General features: G+C 45.1%; 1 protein-coding gene across 2 annotated transcripts in view; it reads right to left on the bottom strand.

Moving 5' to 3' along the window:
- Positions 1-20,576, bottom strand: part of arhgap10 (Rho GTPase activating protein 10) — a 64,665-nt gene that overhangs the window by 22,524 nt on the left and 21,565 nt on the right. The window contains exons 3-15 of one of the 2 annotated variants that reach the window (XM_035531716.1): positions 15,744-15,805; positions 13,450-13,521; positions 12,804-12,905; positions 10,434-10,544; positions 8,260-8,364; positions 7,214-7,343; positions 6,465-6,571; positions 6,163-6,257; positions 5,410-5,491; positions 5,190-5,229; positions 4,602-4,670; positions 3,121-3,195; positions 1,305-1,389 (exon numbers count right to left, since the gene is read on the bottom strand). In XM_035531716.1, coding sequence (XP_035387609.1) covers positions 1,305-1,389; positions 3,121-3,195; positions 4,602-4,670; positions 5,190-5,229; positions 5,410-5,491; positions 6,163-6,257; positions 6,465-6,571; positions 7,214-7,343; positions 8,260-8,364; positions 10,434-10,544; positions 12,804-12,905; positions 13,450-13,521; positions 15,744-15,805 — 1,135 coding nt within the window. Of the gene's footprint in view, positions 1-1,304; positions 1,390-3,120; positions 3,196-4,601; positions 4,671-5,189; positions 5,230-5,409; positions 5,492-6,162; positions 6,258-6,464; positions 6,572-7,213; positions 7,344-8,259; positions 8,365-10,427; positions 10,545-12,803; positions 12,906-13,449; positions 13,522-15,743; positions 15,806-20,576 lie in introns of both variants that reach the window. The other variant, XM_035531715.1, reaches the window with a different exon arrangement.

Below are 20,576 nucleotides of genomic sequence, written 5' to 3' on the forward strand. Positions count from 1 at the left end.
AGTCCTATCCCCTAGTCTTAAACCCTAGTCCTAAACAGTCCTATCCCCTAGTCTTAAACCCTAGACCCAAACAATCCTAACCCCTAGTCTTAAACCCTAGACCCAAAACAGTCCTAACCCCTAGTCTTAAACCCTAGACCCAAAACAGTCCTAACCCCTAGTCTTAAACCCTAGACCCAAACAGTCCTAACCCCTAGTCTTAAACCCTAGTCCTAAACAGTCCTATCCCCTAGTCTTAAACCCTAGACCCAAACAGTCCTAACCCCCTAGTCCCCAGGGACACTCACTCAGTTATGTCCCCAGGGACACACACAAGCACCACGGTAACTGCTCTCTGTGATACTGTGAAATAATTTGGCGAGACTTTATAAAGTGTGAATAACCTTCCGGCCCACTTTGAACCTGTTAGTGCAATAACAAAACACGATAATTAAAAAGGTACATACACACACACACACACACACGTACACACACTTTAAAACATTTACATGAACAGAATGTCACAAGAAACAAATCTGTAACCTTTAACAACCCTGTGGAAGGCAAATCAGCCTGGAGAACGCCGCGACCCGAGGAACGCCATGATGGGGTGTGTGTGTGTGTGTGTCTGGGGGGTGGGGGGGTGGTTAAGGCTGTGATGAGAATCTTCTTCAGCTTCACGAACATTCTGTGGGGAGAAAGGCCTTGTGGCCCATGACCTTATGACCTTAATATCAAGGCACTTCCTGTTTGAAGCCACGGACGAGAGGGACCAGTGGGAACTGAGCAGTAAGCAGTTCATCCTGGCGTGCGGCAGCCCAGAGTCTGCATGGGTTACCATGGCAACACAACCCTCAAACTGACCCGAGCAGCTAAACGAGACCTTAAATGAGACATTGCATGAGAAATTAATTTGACTGGGATAATGAAAGTCTCCGGTCAACATGTATGTGAACGTGTGTACATGCATGCAAATATGCTTGCATGTGCATGCTAAGGTGTGTATAAACGTGCACATGCATTTAGGGGTGCGCTTGTACAGTCACCACGGAGAGCAAGAACAGTGACCAATAAGAACCTCCTCCACTCTGAGGCCTAAAACACCAAGAAGGGAACTTCACACATTCAAGAGCACCACCAGAGATGGCCCAGCCCTGTCCAACCCACAACACCCACCAATGGGGCAGGACCCGCCGATTAACACACACACTTAGATTAAGATGCTACATGTACAAGGGCCAGCAATCTGGTGAAAAGCACTCCACAGAGAGCTCAGCAGTCCGACACATACAGGTACGAGAGCCAGCGTCCACCTGGAGTCCCACCTCAGGAAGATCTTTAACGCACTAGTGATGGTCTTCACATCCCAGTCCTCACAGGATGAGAGCTCCACATCTTCACTCTTTTCATCTGAAGAAACAAAGAATAGACACCACGCTAAGACGACTAGAGAATGTAAGATTAAGTTAAATTGCTGAACTACAGAACCATAAAGAAACCACACTGAAAGAGAAAACATGTCAACATGATTATTTCCTAAGGAAAGAGAACACACAAATATTTGTATAAAAAGAGTGACACAAAACACAAGGAAAATTTGAAAGAAAAAGAAAAAATTAAATCTATATGTAAATTTATATATAGCTGCATTGTTTCTATGTAATGCAGACATTACATGTACACAGACCACAGAGCTTCCACAGGTCTCCAGATGACAAACGAGGCCCAGGTGTGTAGGGGAAACCCTTTAAATGGTTCTCAGGTACTAACTGAACAGAGCCACTAATCTGGCACTAAGAGTTAACCTGGTTAGACTGTTACTATGGTGATGTCAGAGAAACCTCTCATCTATATTATACACTGCATACTAAAAAACATAATTTCTGAATGATAAAAGTGACATCCAACACCAAACACCACACCAATTCACACCAATAAAACACGCTAACACTTAAACTGTATGGAAAACGCAATATTCTAATGTGAATGTAACTGGAGTGTCGTGTTACTTTTCAATTCTGAAGCAGGCTGGATACATGATTTGATATGAGACGCATGTGAATGCTGAAGGAAGGACATCATTTCAAATCACGATGAAACACCACCACCACCACCAACAACAGAGATGCACAGGATTTCAGAGTCTTAACGTCGACAAATGTTTTGAAATCCAAGTTCATTTTGTGAAACGAAGCCGTTGTTTTATCAGAGAAGTTGAAAGCACGTTTTCACACTAATGGGCCCTGGTCAAGCATCTGGGCTCAGAGAAATGAAACCGGAATTCCAAGTTTCACTTCCCATGGTCCTCACCAACCTCCGGCCACACCAGCACAGGGTGGTAACCTCCCAACCACCTTTAGAGACACACGAGGACTCGCAACACTGCGGTTTCCCTCCCGCTGACACCATATGTGAGGCTACAGGCATCTTCTTGGGTTGGGATGGCCATAATGGCCATCAAGATCAGGTACCAGCAGGAACCCGGGAAGCTTGTCGAATCGACATCCCTATTGGCATTCAGAGCAGAGAGCAGTAGATAGAGAGAGAGAGAGAGAGAGAGAGAGACAGAGAGCGCAAGCGAGCGAGCAAGCGCAAGCAAGGAACAGGAGAAAGTGAGAGATGGAGAAGGTGGAACAGAGAGGAATATAAAGGTGTAAAAAACCTTTGTGTGTGTGAGCGAGGGATGAGCAGAGGAGGAGACAGGAAGCAGCAGAAAGGATGGAAATCTGACTGCCAGGCCTTGGGCAACAGAGCCAAGTGTCACCTGCAAGGACAGGATGGAGGGACATGGAAAAAGAGAGACAGGGCCCAGACAGGAGACGTGTCTGCATGTCAACGACACCAGTGCAGGATAGCGCCTGTAGCTCAGACAGGCCCTGCAAGGTGGAGTCCAATACTGCAGGATGGGTGGGTTCAGGACAGAACCGACTGGACCCGCAGTGTCGGGGTTCTGAATGAGTGTTTATGTCATCTGAGCATGAATGTGGTATTGAAAAAGTGTAAACAAGAGTGTACACGCACGCACGCGCACGCACGCACACACACATGCACACCTGACTTGTTAATGTGAGCTGTATTTATCTGAATTTATCTAAATTGGATTAAACAAAGATTCCATACAGCAAATAAAGTTGAACTTACCAATCATCAAATTGAGAAGCTTCTGGACTTTAGAGCTGACTCCAACCACCCTGTATAGACCCTGGTCATTTATACCTGCAGAGAGCACACAGGTACAAATCACTCACAGTGACAGTGTTTATAATTAACAGGAGTTATTTCCAAACCCTTCTCTTTACTCTGAGTCCAACAGGCTGAAGAGCAGAGGAACTGTGAGCTGAGTCTGCCCTCTAGTGTTTGATCACAGAACTGCAGGTGAAAAATCAGCATGAACTTGGTCTGATACATGGGGACCCAAAATTTCAATCCAAGCAGTGGAGAAATCAGAGAGGAAGAACCTCGAGGGATCGTGTTTTGATCAGAGTATGACCACATCGCCAAGCAGTCTGGCATGTATGCCATTGGACAGCTCAGCTCGAGTCCCACCCCCAGCAAATAGACAGAGCTGGACTGCTCGAGTTCCTGAAGAAACTGGACTTCTGCTGATCCAACGTTTTGGCCCAGACAGACACACATGGCAGGTGCAGGTGGACAGTCCAGGAGGGACCTGATCAGTCTGACACACTAAACCCGCAGAGTTATTTGAGCGTGTGTTTCTGGATCCAGGTTTTTCTGGGCCTGAGTCTCAGGGTGAAATGACCTTAACTGACTGTCAGAATGTGAGCAGCGGACATTCAGTAGTTTCAGTAAGGGGGGGGGGGGGGGGGGGGGGTGTGAGAGTCTCAGTAGTCTCTGTAAGGGGGGGGTGAGAGTCTCAGTAGTTTCAGTAATGGTGAGACTCTCAGTGCTTCCTCCTGTCCGGTCAATCCTGAGGTGATATTTCATAGATTTTTAATGTGAAACCCACCGGTCCTCAAGGTAACAGCTGTATGCATACTTAAACCTAGCAGGGTTTCAGCGCTGCTCACACCACCCAAACCCAATTCATCACATCCACAGAGTTTAATGTTGAATCTACATCTGTGTGTAGAACCGATTTGGAGTCAGCGAGACAGAACAGCTGATCCAGAGAGAACTATTTCAGTCTGAAGCTCTGTGGCGGGACAGATGCTGTTAGCGCGTCCTGGCGCGACTCTGGGTGCGGCTGATTGGTTGATTTGGGATTGTGTTTATTCTCCTCTTTCTGTTGGCTTATTCAATCCTCAGCTCCACTGCCAAAGCCTGAGCTTCTGCAAACCGAAGACGTGTTTAAAACTATTTATAAACCCTAATCCCTGAGCTAGGGACAGATCCTTTTTTAAAACTCACTAAAAAGTTAAACATAAAAATAAACTTGATCTGACTCATCCAGAATCTTTCCAATATGTTGTGCGACTCTTCAGGAGTGGAACTGAGGCTTGTGGAATGCATGGTGGACATGTCTGGACGGGCTGAACTCCGGGTCATGAAGGACCTGGAGCTCACTGCGATGTCGACACTGGAGCCCTGTTGGTCTTGTTTTCCTTTTATTTAGGAATCTAAGCAAAAGAATATTACAGAAGGACTTCAGAGGACATGTTTACCTCGCGTTTCGACAGCGCTGATGCAGTTCCTCACAAAACTTAAACCCACGTCATCCAGCTGAGCATCGACTGCAGATTATGATAGAGAAACAGAAAATCTGGATTAATCTCACTCATTAATATGGATTAATCTCACTCATTAATCACCCATTAATCTCACTGTGGCTGTTAATGAGGTGACCAAGTCAGGCTCGTACTCCTCTGTAGACATGGAGAGACGTACTACTCGCAGACGATTGTTGGGGCGAATGATTTAGTCTCCATGGAAACCGAAAGAAAATGTCTGTTGCATATACACTATTTGGGGAGGTTTATACAAATGTGAACCTGTCGTCAGTACAAATACTTCAGACTAAATCCAACTTTCAATAGCTGAAATGTTGATGTTTGAGATGTTTGCTGGCAAAGCTCATAATTAGGGAAGAAAAAAGAAATACAGCGTGTGGTTAAATTAGAACTCTGCAAGGGTTCAATAAAAATGTAGGAGTAAATAAGTGCGTTGGCTGGATGCAGATCAGATTTATTCTTTAGTGCAGAAACACACATTTCAAGAACAACAAAGTTGTTTGGCTTTGAACAGAAACTTACTTCCTCTCTCTCTGGAATATATTCTTCCCAGACAGTGAACCTGTGGGAATGAAGTTAAGATTCCAATTAGACCATGACATTGTGCTGCTGTGCAACAGGAGTAACTGAGTTCATTAAAGTAGAAAATCAAGGCTTCATTCTTTTTCTTATCAAATTTAGAGTCAGTACTGGAACACTGAATTCATATTGCAGCCCTGTTAAGATGGCATGATTTACTCACGGGTTCTTTCCCTCCCATCTCCTGCACCCAGAACCTGTGGTCATCCTCAGAGAGGGCCTGGGCCGTGAACACAGTGCCCGGTCTGTCAACACAACCAGAAACACGTCACCAGAACCACAAAATGTCACCACAACCTACACCAGTCAACACATCCAGAAACACATCACCACAACCTGCTCCCAGTTACTCTCAAGGGCTGTACCTCTCTCAGACGTTAAGAACCTAGACAGTACATGGACCAGTTAAAGCACACGTGACGTATAAATCACACGTGACTGTTAAAGCACATGTGACGATAACTTTAGCACTCCGCTGAAGTTTTCATGTTCTGGACAGGCCATCCCGACCCCAGACAGACCAACCTGCCAGCTGGGCCAGTACACTCGGCACTCCAAGAAAACAGGGTGGAGCTGTTGGTGCTTTAGTGTGAAACGCCCAAGCCAGCAGTATGAAAATGCACCGCCCTTCCACGCCAGAGCCCCCATACTGAGGGAGGTTCAAAGATGAACCTGCACACTAGAGACCCTCGGCAGAAACCTCAGTAAATGGTAAGTAAAGATATCTGAACACGTCTGAGCACGACGCTTCCGAGGGTGAGAAGGGAGAAACTGAACAGGCCCCAAGGCTCCGAACGAAGGATTAAGGATCGCTATGGGATACAGAAATAGAAGTGGCCATACAACATAAAATGACTGCAGTTGCTGAATTATAATGTGCTTCTAATATACACACACACGGCTACGGATGACATACCGGTCTGTGATCTCTAGATCCAGACAGAAGCGTCTGTCGAGAGTATCTGTCGTTTTCCGCTGACATGATTTGAGCGTGACCGATTCCGTCTCGCCCTAGGAGGACACATGCATCAAAAGGTCAAAGCTTGCAGTCACATAGTAGCCACTACTGCAGAATGACGATCCATTATAAAGAATCTAAGTCAATCTTGGGCAAACAACTTTGCTATTGCAATAAAATCATAAAACTGACAAAAACCAAAACATAAAAAGCATTACTTCAGGGGGAAAAAAAAGAAAAAAAGAAAAAAGATCACTCACAAACTTGCCCCCAGATTTGGGGTCAAAAGTGACCATGTGAAGGATTTTCTGTTCCTTGACGAACGTGCAGTAACGTTTTACCCAGCTGGAGCCAAACGGTGGAGGCCCTGCACGTGAACAGAGGAAGGTGAGGCACGGGAACAGGGACCAGAGGATGGAATTTCTGGATGTTTGGAATTCTGCAACAGCTGTGGAGTAAAGCTTACAGACGTGGGCTTGGGAGCCAAAAGGTCAGAGCTGAACTTCCATAGCTGAAATGAACTGGAACAAGGGGCCTAACAACCTGGCCACTGCGACAGGTGTGTGCACGTACTGCCCCTAGTGTGTGAGGTGCTGATGGGTGCTGTTTCTATCTGGGGGTGTGGAGGAATTCCCTAAAGGGATGAATAGCAAGCAGCTCTTGATCCCTCTTCTTCACAACTATTTGATTCCACTTCACTATCAATTGACACTCCGGCGATTTCCAACACGGTTCAGGTTAGAGTTCAGACGTAGGGATACTTTTTGAGCTGAAGTTAAGGTTAGGACAGGGGTCGCGGTCAAGGTGTCTGTTGCATTCAGCCGACGTACAGGCGAGTGTTAGACGCACTAAATCAGATACAAACGCATTTACAGGCGACAATTAGGAAGTGTTCCAACTATTATTATTTTTGTACCAACAAGACTTTCCAAGCAGATGAACTCAGTTACTGAAGTGCTGTCGTGGTGGACTGTAATAATTGAGCTGCGCGCACGTGTGTGTGTCTTACGTTTCTCCTGCATGTACAGGTATCCCTCACTGCTGATGGGACTCGTCTGTCTGTATTCCTGTGGTGCCTCTTTGAACTTCTTCAACAAGTCGTACACCTCTGAACGCGTTCCCTCAAAACGACTCCGTGTCTACACACGGATAGATAAACAGAAAATAATAATGCAAAGAAATAATAAATAATAATAATAATTTAAAAAAGGTGAATATTTGTCATTTTACATTCAAAGGTAGCATCATCTACTAATTATCACCTACTACAGGTGTACAGACTGTCTGGACCAGCCAGTACTGACCAGAACTTTGCTATTGCTAGTGTGTCCTTTCTGTCTCAAGTCCAGATTCTGTGTATGTACTCAAGATGACCACAAATTAAAGCATCAACTTAAAACCTTGTGCAGGGCGGCTAGCGAGGAGCGATGACTTCAGGGGCCAGTCTCTCAGACCCAGGTTAGATTAAGCAGACAAGCACTAGGACCAGAAACACCAGAGGAGTTTCAGAGTTCTAACAGTTTCTCTAACCTGGAACATACAGTTCTGCAGAACTAGTAGGTTCACCAGATTGTGAGAGATTGTGTGTCATAACTGACTCCAAGTAAAGAGTGCTCTGTTAACACACACAGACACACACACACAGACACACATGATTAGCCTGTGTGTTTCCGGGCTAAACATCAGACAGAGAATGGTAGGCCAGGGAAAACAAAGCTCCACTTCTTGTCCCTGACTTCTCCCTTCCTGTAAGGCAACAGAATGTGAACAATACAGCAGCGTGCCCTCAGACCCTCAAGCACCAACCACACCAGCTCACCCCCGAGTTTACCGAATCACAACCAAGACACATAAATGACGTGCATGTGTGACGCTGTAGCCATGGCGATGGGAGTTCAAAGATTAATGCAAAACAGATAGCATTGGGTGCGAGTGACAAGTGTCTGACGCGTCACTAGGTGGCGTTTGTGATGAGTGTTTGATAAGACCATCATCATCTGATCAAACACTACATGGAACTCGACGACCCTCCTTCCTTCAGATGACGGCACTCACGTTCTGAATATTGATCTGCAGGGCTCGTTTGTAATGGTCAAAGTCGTTGGCCAGCTCAAAGCCCTGATGGTAGAAGGTGAACATCGTCTGGAAGAACGCAAGCAGCTGGGGTGGGGGAGCAGTGGACACACACACACACACACACACACACACACACACACACACACACACACACACACAGAAATATAGTTTACGTCATCAATCACCTTGATCAATTACTCTGTTCTCTGGCTACTTTATCTATGGTTAAACACAGGGTGCTAGGTGCCACGCTAACATTCCCCTCCTCTCTCAGTGGCAAAGGTCAATGAAATAACAAATCACACCTTCCAAAAGGCCCAAACTGGTTCACAGTGTTAAGATATTGTGCATTGTTTTTAAAAAGGTTACATACACACACTAACACACGGCAGTCTGTAAGCCAGTGGTGAGAAATATTTTCTCTAGAAGAATCCAGTTCCATCTGGAATAGACTGTCAGAATCTTAAATCTGTTCCGATACTTACATAAACTTGGAAATAAATAAATAAATAAATAAATAAATAAATAAATAAATAAATAAAATATATATATATATATATATATATATATATATATATATATATATATATATATATATATATATATATATATATATAGTGTGTGTATAAAATCCACCTCCGAGAACTACATAAGCTAATGAAGGACCTTCTGTCTGAAAGGTTGTTTCTCTGGAAACTCACTTATTTCACTGCAGTTATGAACCTCTCTCTTTACGGACACACAGATCAGCCATGACTAAAACCACCTGCCCAATATTGTGTAGGCCAAAGCCATGTTAAGGTAAGTGGTATCAAAAAATCAAATGTATATAGCGCTTTTTACAACAGCTGTTGCCACAAAGCAGCTTTACAAATATCCATGTCCATGGCCCCAGTGAGCAAACCAAGGATGATGAAAAACTCCCTAAAATATTAGTAATTTAAAGAGAAAAAATAAATTTAAAATTAAAAAATAAGCAATTAACGTCTAGTCCAACTGTCTAGAGGGCCTGGTCTTATCTCGATGGTGTGCATGTGTTCGAGACACATCTCGCTAGAGAACGTCCATTAAGAGCAACAGAGAAGTAGTTGGCTGGGGTGGAGGTGTGGTGGGCTACAAGAGGGGATATCATGGGATGGTGGGAGTAGCCATGGCAACTGAAACAGGTGGAGGATCAGTAACATCATGACATTCCGCAAGAGAATGTCCATTAAGTTCAATATAGGTGGGGCGTGTTTAGGTAGGTGGTGTGTGCGTATTTAGGTAGGTGGGACTACTGGAGCCCTGAGCACAGAGTAGTGTTCCTTCTTCCCATAGGGCTTTCTGGGTCCTTCCTCTCTCCAGGCGGTTCTTCAGACCAGTTCCAACTACTCCCATGTCTCCATGGTCCAGTTCTGATGCTCACACTACAGTTCACTGTAGATGGACAGGGGACACCCTGTCCAACCTGTAGTCTCACAGTCCCAAACACAGCAAAGTCCTGTGTGAGAACACCTCTGTGTCAAAGCCAGCAGGTGGTACTACACCAGGCCCCATGACCCGCATCCCTGCGTCCCCGTGACCCTGTGACCGTCAAAAGTTCTCCTTCCACGGATCATTTTTGAAGGCACTAACCACGGCACACCAGTAACACCCACAGGACCTTCCATTCTGGAGACGCTCAATCACAGTTTAGCCCATGGCAAAGTCGCTCAGATCCGCACGTTTGCTCAATTTTTTCTGCTTCCCACACATCACCTCCAAGAACTGATGGTTCTCCTCCTGCCTAATATATCCCACACCTGGACAGGTGTCACTGTAATGAGAACATCAACGTCACCTCACCTGTCTGTGGTTTTAACACTATGGCTGATCTGTGTGTGTGTGTGTGTGTATACGGAGCCTCACTTTCTGCTGAAGTTTCAGGTGAGATGTAAACTAAATACAATTATCACACTGTGAATCTCGCCTGTATGACATGGGAACCAGAGAAACATGGCAAGGACATACATACCCCTCCCCCCAAACACACAGACTCTCACACACACAGACACAGACTCACACACAGACACAGACTCACAGACTCACATACACGTATACACATACACACGCACTCACGCATTCACTTGCACATGCACCAACACTCGCACGCGCTCGCATGCACTCACACTCACAGGCTCTACACACTCAAACTTCTTTCTTTCCTGGATCTCCTGCAGTTTGCAAATATACTCCAAAGACTCATCCTGAAAGTGCTGCCTCATACCATCCACAGTCACATCTGCCTGAGAGGGGGGGATAGAGAGAGAGAGAGAGAGGGGGGAAGAGAAAAGATCAAGACAATGAAAAAGATTATTTTAATTTGCCTTGATTGGGGTTATAAAACTCTGCATGTTGAGTACTTTTAAAATCTTATGATGGAGTACCACAAAGAGAAAAAAAATCATCAGTACACACAGGTGAACACAGACCAAGCTAGAACACACAAGATAGCACACGTGAACACAGACCACACTAACAGACATACACACTGGTGAACATAGACCATGCTAGCCCACACTAGCACACACGCTAACACATGTGAATACAGACCATGCTAACGTACACATACACAGAGACCACACTAGCACACACGAACACACAGACCATGCTAGCACACACGTGAACACAGACCACACTAACACACATGCTATCGCACACGCTAGTACACATGTGAACACACACCACGCTAGCACACACGCCAGCACACACATACACACACACGTGAACACAGACCATGCTAACACAAATGCTAGCGCGCGCGCACACACACACACACACACACACAGGTGAACACAGCCCATGTTAGCACACGTACACACAGAGCATGCTAGCACACACATACACACACACGTGAACACAGACCATGCTAACACAAATGCTAGCGCGCGCGCACACACACACACACACACACACACACACACACACACACACAGGTGAACACAGCCCATGTTAGCACACGTACACACAGAGCATGCTAGCACACACATACACACACACGTGAACACAGACCATGCTAACACAAATGCTAGCGCGCGCACACACACACACACACACACACACACACAGGTGAACACAGCCCATGTTAGCACACGTACACACAGAGCATGCTAGCACACACATATACACACAGGTGAACACAGACTATGCCAGCACCCCCCCACACACACACAGGTGAACACAGACCACGCTAGCACACATGTACACACAGACCATGCTAGCACACATGCCAGCACACACATACACACAGAGTGTGCTAGCACACATGTAAACACAGACCACACTAGGACACACGTACACACAGGTGAACACAGCCTATACTAGCAAACACGGACACACACCACCCCAAGACCTGCAACTACTAATCCCACGGATCATTTTTGAAGGCACTAACCACAGCACACCAGTAACACCCACAGGACCTTCCATTCTGGAGACGCTCCATCACAGTTTAGCCCATGGCAAAGTCGCTCAGATCCGCACGTTTGCTCGATTTTTTCTGCTTCCAACACATCACCTCCAAGAACTGATGGTTCTCCTCCTGCCTAATATATCCCACACCTGGACAGGCAACCAGAGCTAGTGAACCCGGTCATCAGGGGGGAGTTTGTGTCAGTGTCCAGATAGCAGTTTGACGAGGTCTGACGTGCACAAGGAGATCTCCACAACAGAATTCCAGACAGATGTTCACCATCCTGAATGATGTCCAACATGCAGGTGTCCACCAGCGTTTGGTTATGTAACACACACGCAAGCAGCTTAACACGTTCGAATCTCACCGATGTCACTGCTTTTATTACTTTCAATATTAGTATCACTGCACATATTTTCCGTGATTTTTTTTATTACTATTTCAACTTAATTTTTTTATTATGTGTAATTTCTATTATCATGCGAGTATTATTACTATTATTTATTTTGGCTGTCTGCTTACATTGCCTCAATGTTTATTATGTTTGTATTATTTTTACCTTGTACCTCTTTGGCTGTGAACCTCTGAAGCTCTTTGAGCTGCATTTATGTATGAATGGTACAATGCCCATTATTATGATTATTATGATGATGATGATGATGATGATTATTATTATTACAACAACAAAAACAATAATATTTGGGCTTTTAAAAGTCCAGAGTAACTGAATCTGAACCACACACACACACACACACACACACACACACACACACACACACACACACACACAACCAGCTGGTCTTAAAAACATCACCAGTTCAAAGTCCTTCCTGTGTTAAGTATATACAACATGGGTGTGCCTTACACGGACATGTTTTACAAGGAAAAGTATCCCAAGGTGATGTCAGACAAAGATATTGGGAAGGAGAACGGTTCACTCGGCCGTGTAGGCAGGCGTTTGAGATTAGAGCATCGGATTATCAGGATAAAAGCCATTAAAATATTAACACAACAAACCATCATAAATTGAAAAAGGACTCAAGCACTGCACATGTGGCCCTGCACACGCAGCAAGAGAGAACAGACTGTCTACCTCCTGCAGCTGTGGTTCCTTCTTCTTGGAAGACATGTTTAAAAGTTTCTCCAGCGTTGTGTAGTACTTCTCAGTTTCCTTCTCAAACTTCTTCCTCTCTGCCTAAAAACACATCCAGTTGGCAAGAAGTTAAATGATGTGAACATTACATCAGACATTATTAATGACCAGCCAGTCATCTCTGCAATGGTCATAACTACACAAGACACTATTTTAACACAATGATATTTCCAGAAACAACACTGACATGTTTGACATGAATTATGATTTTCTGATGCTGAGTTTCTTTCTAGCTTCTACACTGGTGCGCCAGGTGAAAGTTAATATTTAAACACTGGTGTGCTGCACCATGACAGATATGCTTCAGTTTGAAAGAGAGTTCTAGTCATAACATCTTCATATATTCATTCATTATAATATTTTAATGGTTTTAAACCATCTAGAGTTCCATCACTTCAAATTAATGGGTATCTGCACATACTGTATAAAATATTGAGTCTTTATAACATGAAAATAATTGAATAAAAGTTCAGGTACTTAAATACAGCAATAAATTCAACTAATTAACTGTAGTCTGTTACTGTAGGCCACTGGCTGCCATGTACAGCCAGTCCCGCGTGGGCAGTACATCAGACCGGGATACTACCTTGGCTGAGCCCAGCTGCTCCTTACGAAACTTCTCCAAGGGCTTCATCAGAGTCTCCGTTATGTTCCGTGTCTGCAGAACATTGATGTCACAGACCATAAACACCACAACACACAACTCTCATTACCACAGACGATAAACACAATCGTAATACCACAGCAGATAAATACCACAAAAACACAATCTTAAACTTGGCACTTTTGTATGTTGTCACAGAGGGAACACACGGATGCACACACGCATGACTAAAAAACTTTTAACCAGTTTTAACCAAGTCAGTTACTTTTTAGCATCAAACACTGTGTGCACAATTAGGCAAGTGGTATTTTTGATGATTCATTTTATTAGTGAACATTTACAGTGCTGTTGGTCAATCCAAAATGTTAATAAACCTCAAACCCGAATAGTTAAGAAAGTAACTGAGGTTTTGGCTTTTTAAGAGAATATCCATAAGTACAGAATTATTGGGCAACTAAGTGAAAAATGGACATTTTCCCATCTCACTTGCTTATTTTAATATATTATAAAGTGAGAATAATAAACAACTCACAATGTACAAAAAAAACCAACCAAAAAACAAACAAAAAAACAAATCATTTAGCAACCAATATGGCCCCCTTCTTTTCAAGAGTAGTCATAAACCTTCCATTCATGTAGTCTGTTAGTTTCTTAATCTGTTGACTGTCAACTTTTTTTGCAGCAGCAACCACTGACACTGTTCAGAGAGCTGAACTGTTTTCCTTCACCATAAATCTCCCGTTTAAGAAGGGCCCACAAGCTCTCAGTAGGGTTTAGGTCAGGTGAGGAAGGGGGCCATTATGTCATTATTCTTTCATCTTTAAGGCCTTTACTAACTAGCCACACAGTAGAGCACTTCGACACATGCGATGGAGCATTGTCCTGCATAAACACCATGTTCTTCTTGAACAATGAGTCTTTTAATAATCCACATCTTTCTCCTAAGGAGGGATGACAGCGTAGGGGCTGCGTGACCAGGGGCACTTGGTATAGCTAGGCGTGTCTCCTCGTGTGCGCTGGGTAAACTTTGAGACAGAGCTCACAGATCTCTCTGGACATGTCTCCGTTCAGCTCTGTGTGATGGAGAAGGTGAACACGGTTTCCTTCATGGCTCTGTAGAATTGTTACATCCCCTAACATTCGTTTGGGGAGTGTTTAGAGTTTACAAAGCCTTCCCACTGTAGAAAGACTGAAAGGATTGTTTAATGAAATTTGAAACTATTCCCATGATTTCAGTTTCTACCACCTGACCATTAACGAGGCCCCTTCTCCCGAGTCAGCCAGCAGGGTTTGGTTTGAGACATTCAGGGCCAATGAGCTGAAACATTCTTTAATATTGAAATCTATGTATTATATTATTATATGATGTATTTATCTGTCCAGAGTAATTTGGCAGTTGTACGTTTAAGAACTATAAAAACCTCAGGGTCTCTCTCTCTCTCTCTCTCTGCATGTTAGCACCTGCTGCTGGTGCTTAAGACATGTTGCTTCATTGTGGTCTATGACATCATTCTGCTGCCAAGTTGTGATTGGGCGCAGCCCTGCGTCTGACTGGTGAGCCCCAGGCTTTACTGTGCAAAACACAGATCAGTTTACTAAAGTCCAGCACACCGCGCCCCTGATGCACCCCCCAGACTCTGAGTACAGTGGAAAGACACCCTCAGCCAGCTGTACACCGAAAGGTGTGTCCATGACACTGTGGATCAACAACACTCAGAATATAAACACTGGAAAAAAACAACAGCCTAAAATCAAATGAAAACCTGCCCCATGGTGGAATTATAAGGAGCCTTTGTTTTTATAAACCACAGGAAACAATACAAGTATGCCAAAAACAAGGGAGAGAGTAGTTTTGGAGTTAGAAGAATCCGGTTCACTACAGACTAATCGCTGCTTTATGTGAAGTGAGGAGTGAGTGAACCACCCTATAAACCCCATAAGACTGTTGGCCAGGAGGAGAGACCACAGACACCAGGTCAGGAGCAACTCACTAAGAACTCTAGAGAGCTTATGTACTTATGGAATCAGCCCAGAGCCAGATCTCTCTCACACACACACACACACACACACACACACACACACACACACACACACACACACACACACACACACACAGCGGGCACAGGCACTGACACAGTAGGACAGCAAAGTAATCTGGGTTTGCATCAACTACAGGTCGGGACTAGGGTTGAAAGGTCAGGGTTGGCGTTTAACCCTGTAAATTGTTTTCCCCACATGACTAATCTAGGCTTATGGGATGTGTGCTTCACACTTACCATCAGCTCCCGCTGGTCCTCCAGATTTTTAAGGAAAGAGGAAAATTCCTGCAAGGATTCGTCTGAAAGGAAAACGTGAAAAGAACAATAAAATGTTAGTTAAACAACTCTGAGTTAGCATTAATTCATCAGACAGACAGCTCTGGGTTACTATTAATTCATCAGACAGACAGCTCTGGGTTAGCATTCCTTCATCAGACAGACAGCTCTGGGTTAGTATTAATTCATCAGACAGACAGCCCTGGGTTAGCATTCCTTCATCAGACAGACAGCTCTGGGTTAGCATTCCTTCATCAGACAAACAGCCCTGGGTTAGCATTCCTTCATCAGACAGACAGCCCTGGGTTACTATTAATTCATCAGACAGGCAGCCCTGGGTTAGCGTTCCTTCATCAGACAGACAGCTCTGAGTTAGCGTTCCTTCATCAGACAGACAGCTCTGAGTTAGCGTTCCTTCATCAGACAGACAGCCCTGGGTTACTATTAATTCATCAGACAGACAGCCATGGGTTAGCATTCCTTCATCAGACAGACAGCTCTGAGTTAGCATTCCTTCATCAGACAAACAGCCCTGGGTGAGCATTCCTTCATCAGACAGACAGCCCTGGGTGAGCATTCCTTCATAAGACAGACAGCCCTGGGTGAGCATTCCTTCATCAGACAGACAGCTCTGGGTTAGCATTCCTTCATCAGACAGACAGCTCTGGGTTAGCATTCCTTCATCAGACAGACAGCTCTGGGTTAGCATTCCTTCATCAGACAGACAACTCTGGGTTAGCATTCCTTCATCAGACAGACAGCTCTGAGTTAGCATTCCTTCATCAGACAGACAGCTCTGAGTTAGCATTCCTTCATCAGACAGACAGCCCTGGGTTACTATTAATTCATCAGACAGACAGCTCTGAGTTAGCATTCCTTCATCAGACAGACAGCCCTGAGTTACTATTAATTCATCAGACAGACAGCCCTGGGTTACTATTAATTCATCAGACAGACAGCTCTGAGTTAGCATTCCTTCATCAGACAGACAGCTCTGAGTTAGCATTCCTTCATCAGACAGACAACCCTGGGTTAGCATTCCTTCATCAGACAGACAGCCCTGGGTTAGCATTCCTTCATCAGACAGACAGCTCTGGGTTAGCATTCCTTCATCAGACAGACAGCTCTGGGTTAGCATTCCTTCATCAGACAGACAGCCCTGGGTTAGCATTCCTTCATCAGACAGACAACCCTGGGTTAGCATTCCTTCATCAGACAGACAGCTCTGAGTTAGCATTCCTTCATCAGACAGACAGCTCTGAGTTAGCATTCCTTCATCAGACAGACAACCCTGGGTTAGCATTCCTTCATCAGACAGACAGCCCTGGGTTACTATTAATTCATCAGACAGAAAGCCCTGGGTTACTATTAATTCATCAGACAGACAGCCCTGGGTTAGCATTCCTTCATCAGACAGACAGCCCTGGGTTAGCATTCCTTCATCAGACAAACAGCCCTGGGTGAGCATTCCTTCATCAGACAGACAGCCCTGGGTGAGCATTCCTTCATCAGACAGACAGCCCTGGGTTAGCATTCCTTCATCAGACAGACAGCTCTGGGTTAGCATTCCTTCATCAGGCAGACAGCTCTGGGTTAGCATTCCTTCATCAGACAGACAGCTCTGGGTTAGCATTCCTTCATCAGACAGACAGCTCTGAGTTAGCATTCCTTCATCAGACAGACAGCCCTGAGTTACTATTAATTCATCAGACAGACAGCCCTGGGTGAGCATTCCTTCATCAGACAGACAGCTCTGGGTTAGCATTCCTTCATCAGACAGACAGCTCTGGGTTAGCATTCCTTCATCAGACAGACAGCTCTGGGTTAGCATTCCTTCATCAGACAGACAGCTCTGGGTTAGCATTCCTTCATCAGACAGACAGCTCTGAGTTAGCATTCCTTCATCAGACAGACAGCTCTGAGTTAGCATTCCTTCATCAGACAGACAGCCCTGAGTTACTATTAATTCATCAGACAGACAGCCCTGGGTTACTATTAATTCATCAGACAGACAGCTCTGAGTTAGCATTCCTTCATCAGACAGACAGCCCTGAGTTAGCATTCCTTCATCAGACAGACAACCCTGGGTTAGCATTCCTTCATCAGACAGACAGCCCTGGGTTAGCATTCCTTCATCAGACAGACAGCTCTGGGTTAGCATTCCTTCATCAGACAGACAGCTCTGAGTTAGCATTCCTTCATCAGACAGACAGCCCTGGGTTAGCATTCCTTCATCAGACAGACAACCCTGGGTTAGCATTCCTTCATCAGACAGACAGCCCTGGGTTAGCATTCCTTCATCAGACAGACAGCCCTGGGTTAGCATTCCTTCATCAGACAGACAGCCCTGGGTTAACATTCCTTCATCAGACAGACAGCCCTGGGTTAGCATTCCTTCATCAGACAGACAGCTCTGAGTTAGCATTCCTTCATCAGACAGACAGCCCTGGGTTAGCATTCCTTCATCAGACAGACAGCCCTGGGTTACTATTAATTCATCAGACAGACAGCCCTGGGTTACTATTAATTCATCAGACAGACAGCCCTGGGTTAGCATTCCTTCATCAGACAGACAGCCCTGGGTTACTATTAATTCATCAGACAGACAGCCCTGGGTTACTATTAATTCATCAGACAGACAGCCCTGGGTTAGCATTCCTTCATCAGACAGACAGCTCTGAGTTAGCATTCCTTCATCAGACAGACAACCCTGGGTTAGCATTCCTTCATCAGACAGACAGCTCTGGGTTAGCATTCCTTCATCAGACAGACAGCTCTGAGTTAGCATTCCTTCATCAGACAGACAGCTCTGAGTTAGCATTCCTTCATCAGACAGACAGCTCTGGGTTAGCATTCCTTCATCAGACAGACAGCCCTGGGTGAGCATTCCTTCATCAGACAGACAGCTCTGGGTTAGCATTCCTTCATCAGACAGACAGCTCTGGGTTAGCATTCCTTCATCAGACAGACAGCTCTGGGTTAGCATTCCTTCATCAGACAGACAGCTCTGGGTTAGCATTCCTTCATCAGACAGACAGCTCTGGGTTAGCATTCCTTCATCAGACAGACAGCTCTGAGTTAGCATTCCTTCATCAGACAGACAGCCCTGGGTTAGCATTCCTTCATCAGACAGACAGCTCTGAGTTAGCATTCCTTCATCAGACAGACAGCCCTGGGTTAGCATTCCTTCATCAGACAGACAGCCCTGGGTTACTATTAATTCATCAGACAGACAGCCCTGGGTTACTATTAATTCATCAGACAGACAGCCCTGGGTTAGCATTCCTTCATCAGACAGACAGCCCTGGGTTAGCATTCCTTCATCAGACAGACAGCTCTGAGTTAGCATTCCTTCATCAGACAGACAACCCTGGGTTAGCATTCCTTCATCAGACAGACAGCCCTGGGTTAGCATTCCTTCATCAGACAGACAGCTCTGAGTTAGCATTCCTTCATCAGACAGACAGCCCTGAGTTAGCATTCCTTCATCAGACAGACAGCCCTGGGTTAGCATTAATTCATCAGACAGACAGCCCTGGGTTAGCATTCCTTCATCAGACAGACAGCCCTGGGTTAGCATTCCTTCATCAGACAGACAGCCCTGGGTTAGCATTCCTTCATCAGACAGACAGCCCTGGGTTAGCATTAATTCATCAGACAGACAGCCCTGGGTTAGCATTAATTCATCAGACAGACAGCCCTGGGTTAGCATTCCTTCATCAGACAGACAGCTCTGGGTTAGCATTCCTTCATCAGACAGACAACCCTGGGTTAGCATTCCTTCATCAGACAGACAACCCTGGGTTAGCATTCCTTCATCAGACAGACAGCTCTGGGTTAGCATTCCTTCATCAGACAGACAGCTCTGGGTTAGCATTCCTTCATCAGACAGACAGCTCTGGGTTAGCATTCCTTCATCAGACAGACAGCTCTGGGTTAGCATTCCTTCATCAGACAGACAGCTCTGGGTTAGCATTCCTTCATCAGACAGACAGCTCTGGGTTAGCATTCCTTCATCAGACAGACAGCCCTGGGTTAGCATTCCTTCATCAGACAGACAGCTCTGAGTAAGCATTCCTTTATCAGACAGACAGCTCTGGGTTAGCATTCCTTCATCAGACAGACAGCTCTGAGTTAGTATTCATCAGACAGACAGTTGCCACTGGCTGGGTCTGTGTTATGTTATTACTATGACAACAGTGATCATGGGTCTTGGTTCAAAACCAAGTGAGCTCAGAAACCCACTGATCCAGTTAGACTCTGTTCACACTGTTAAAATCACAACCTCAGTAGAAAATTGACTGACATGTGAACCAATAGTAGTCCAGGATTTGTGCGTACGGGATCACACCCATCGCCATTAAAGCAACATGCAAATGAGAAAGGCAGAGCACAGCTGTGTGGAGGGGAAACCCCACCAGAAGAACGATGTCATCACTGCTGTCCAGACCTGCTTAAGATCAGCAACATGTAGCCTGCACCTGAGCCACCGCTTTAACTGTGTGTGTGTGTGTGTGTGTGTGTGTGTGTGTGTATACAAACATTAATGCATAGAGAAAACACAAACAAAGAACAAACACCAAATAGGAAGAAAAGTCCAGCAGCTGAGGTATTATGATAAAGAAGTGACATAACCCCCCTCCAAAAAAACCCAAAGGCAGAGAAGACATTTTAGAATTTTAGTAAGCACACTTTATCAAGGACCTGAAAGGGAGTGAGAGAGTAATGGAGTTCATGTCCAGACATGTTGAAGTGAACATGGCCCTGCCTTTAGTATGGGGAACGGAGCAGCAC

This window comes from Electrophorus electricus, chromosome 11, assembly GCF_013358815.1.
Source record: "Electrophorus electricus isolate fEleEle1 chromosome 11, fEleEle1.pri, whole genome shotgun sequence".
Taxonomy (NCBI): Eukaryota; Metazoa; Chordata; class Actinopteri; order Gymnotiformes; family Gymnotidae; genus Electrophorus; species Electrophorus electricus.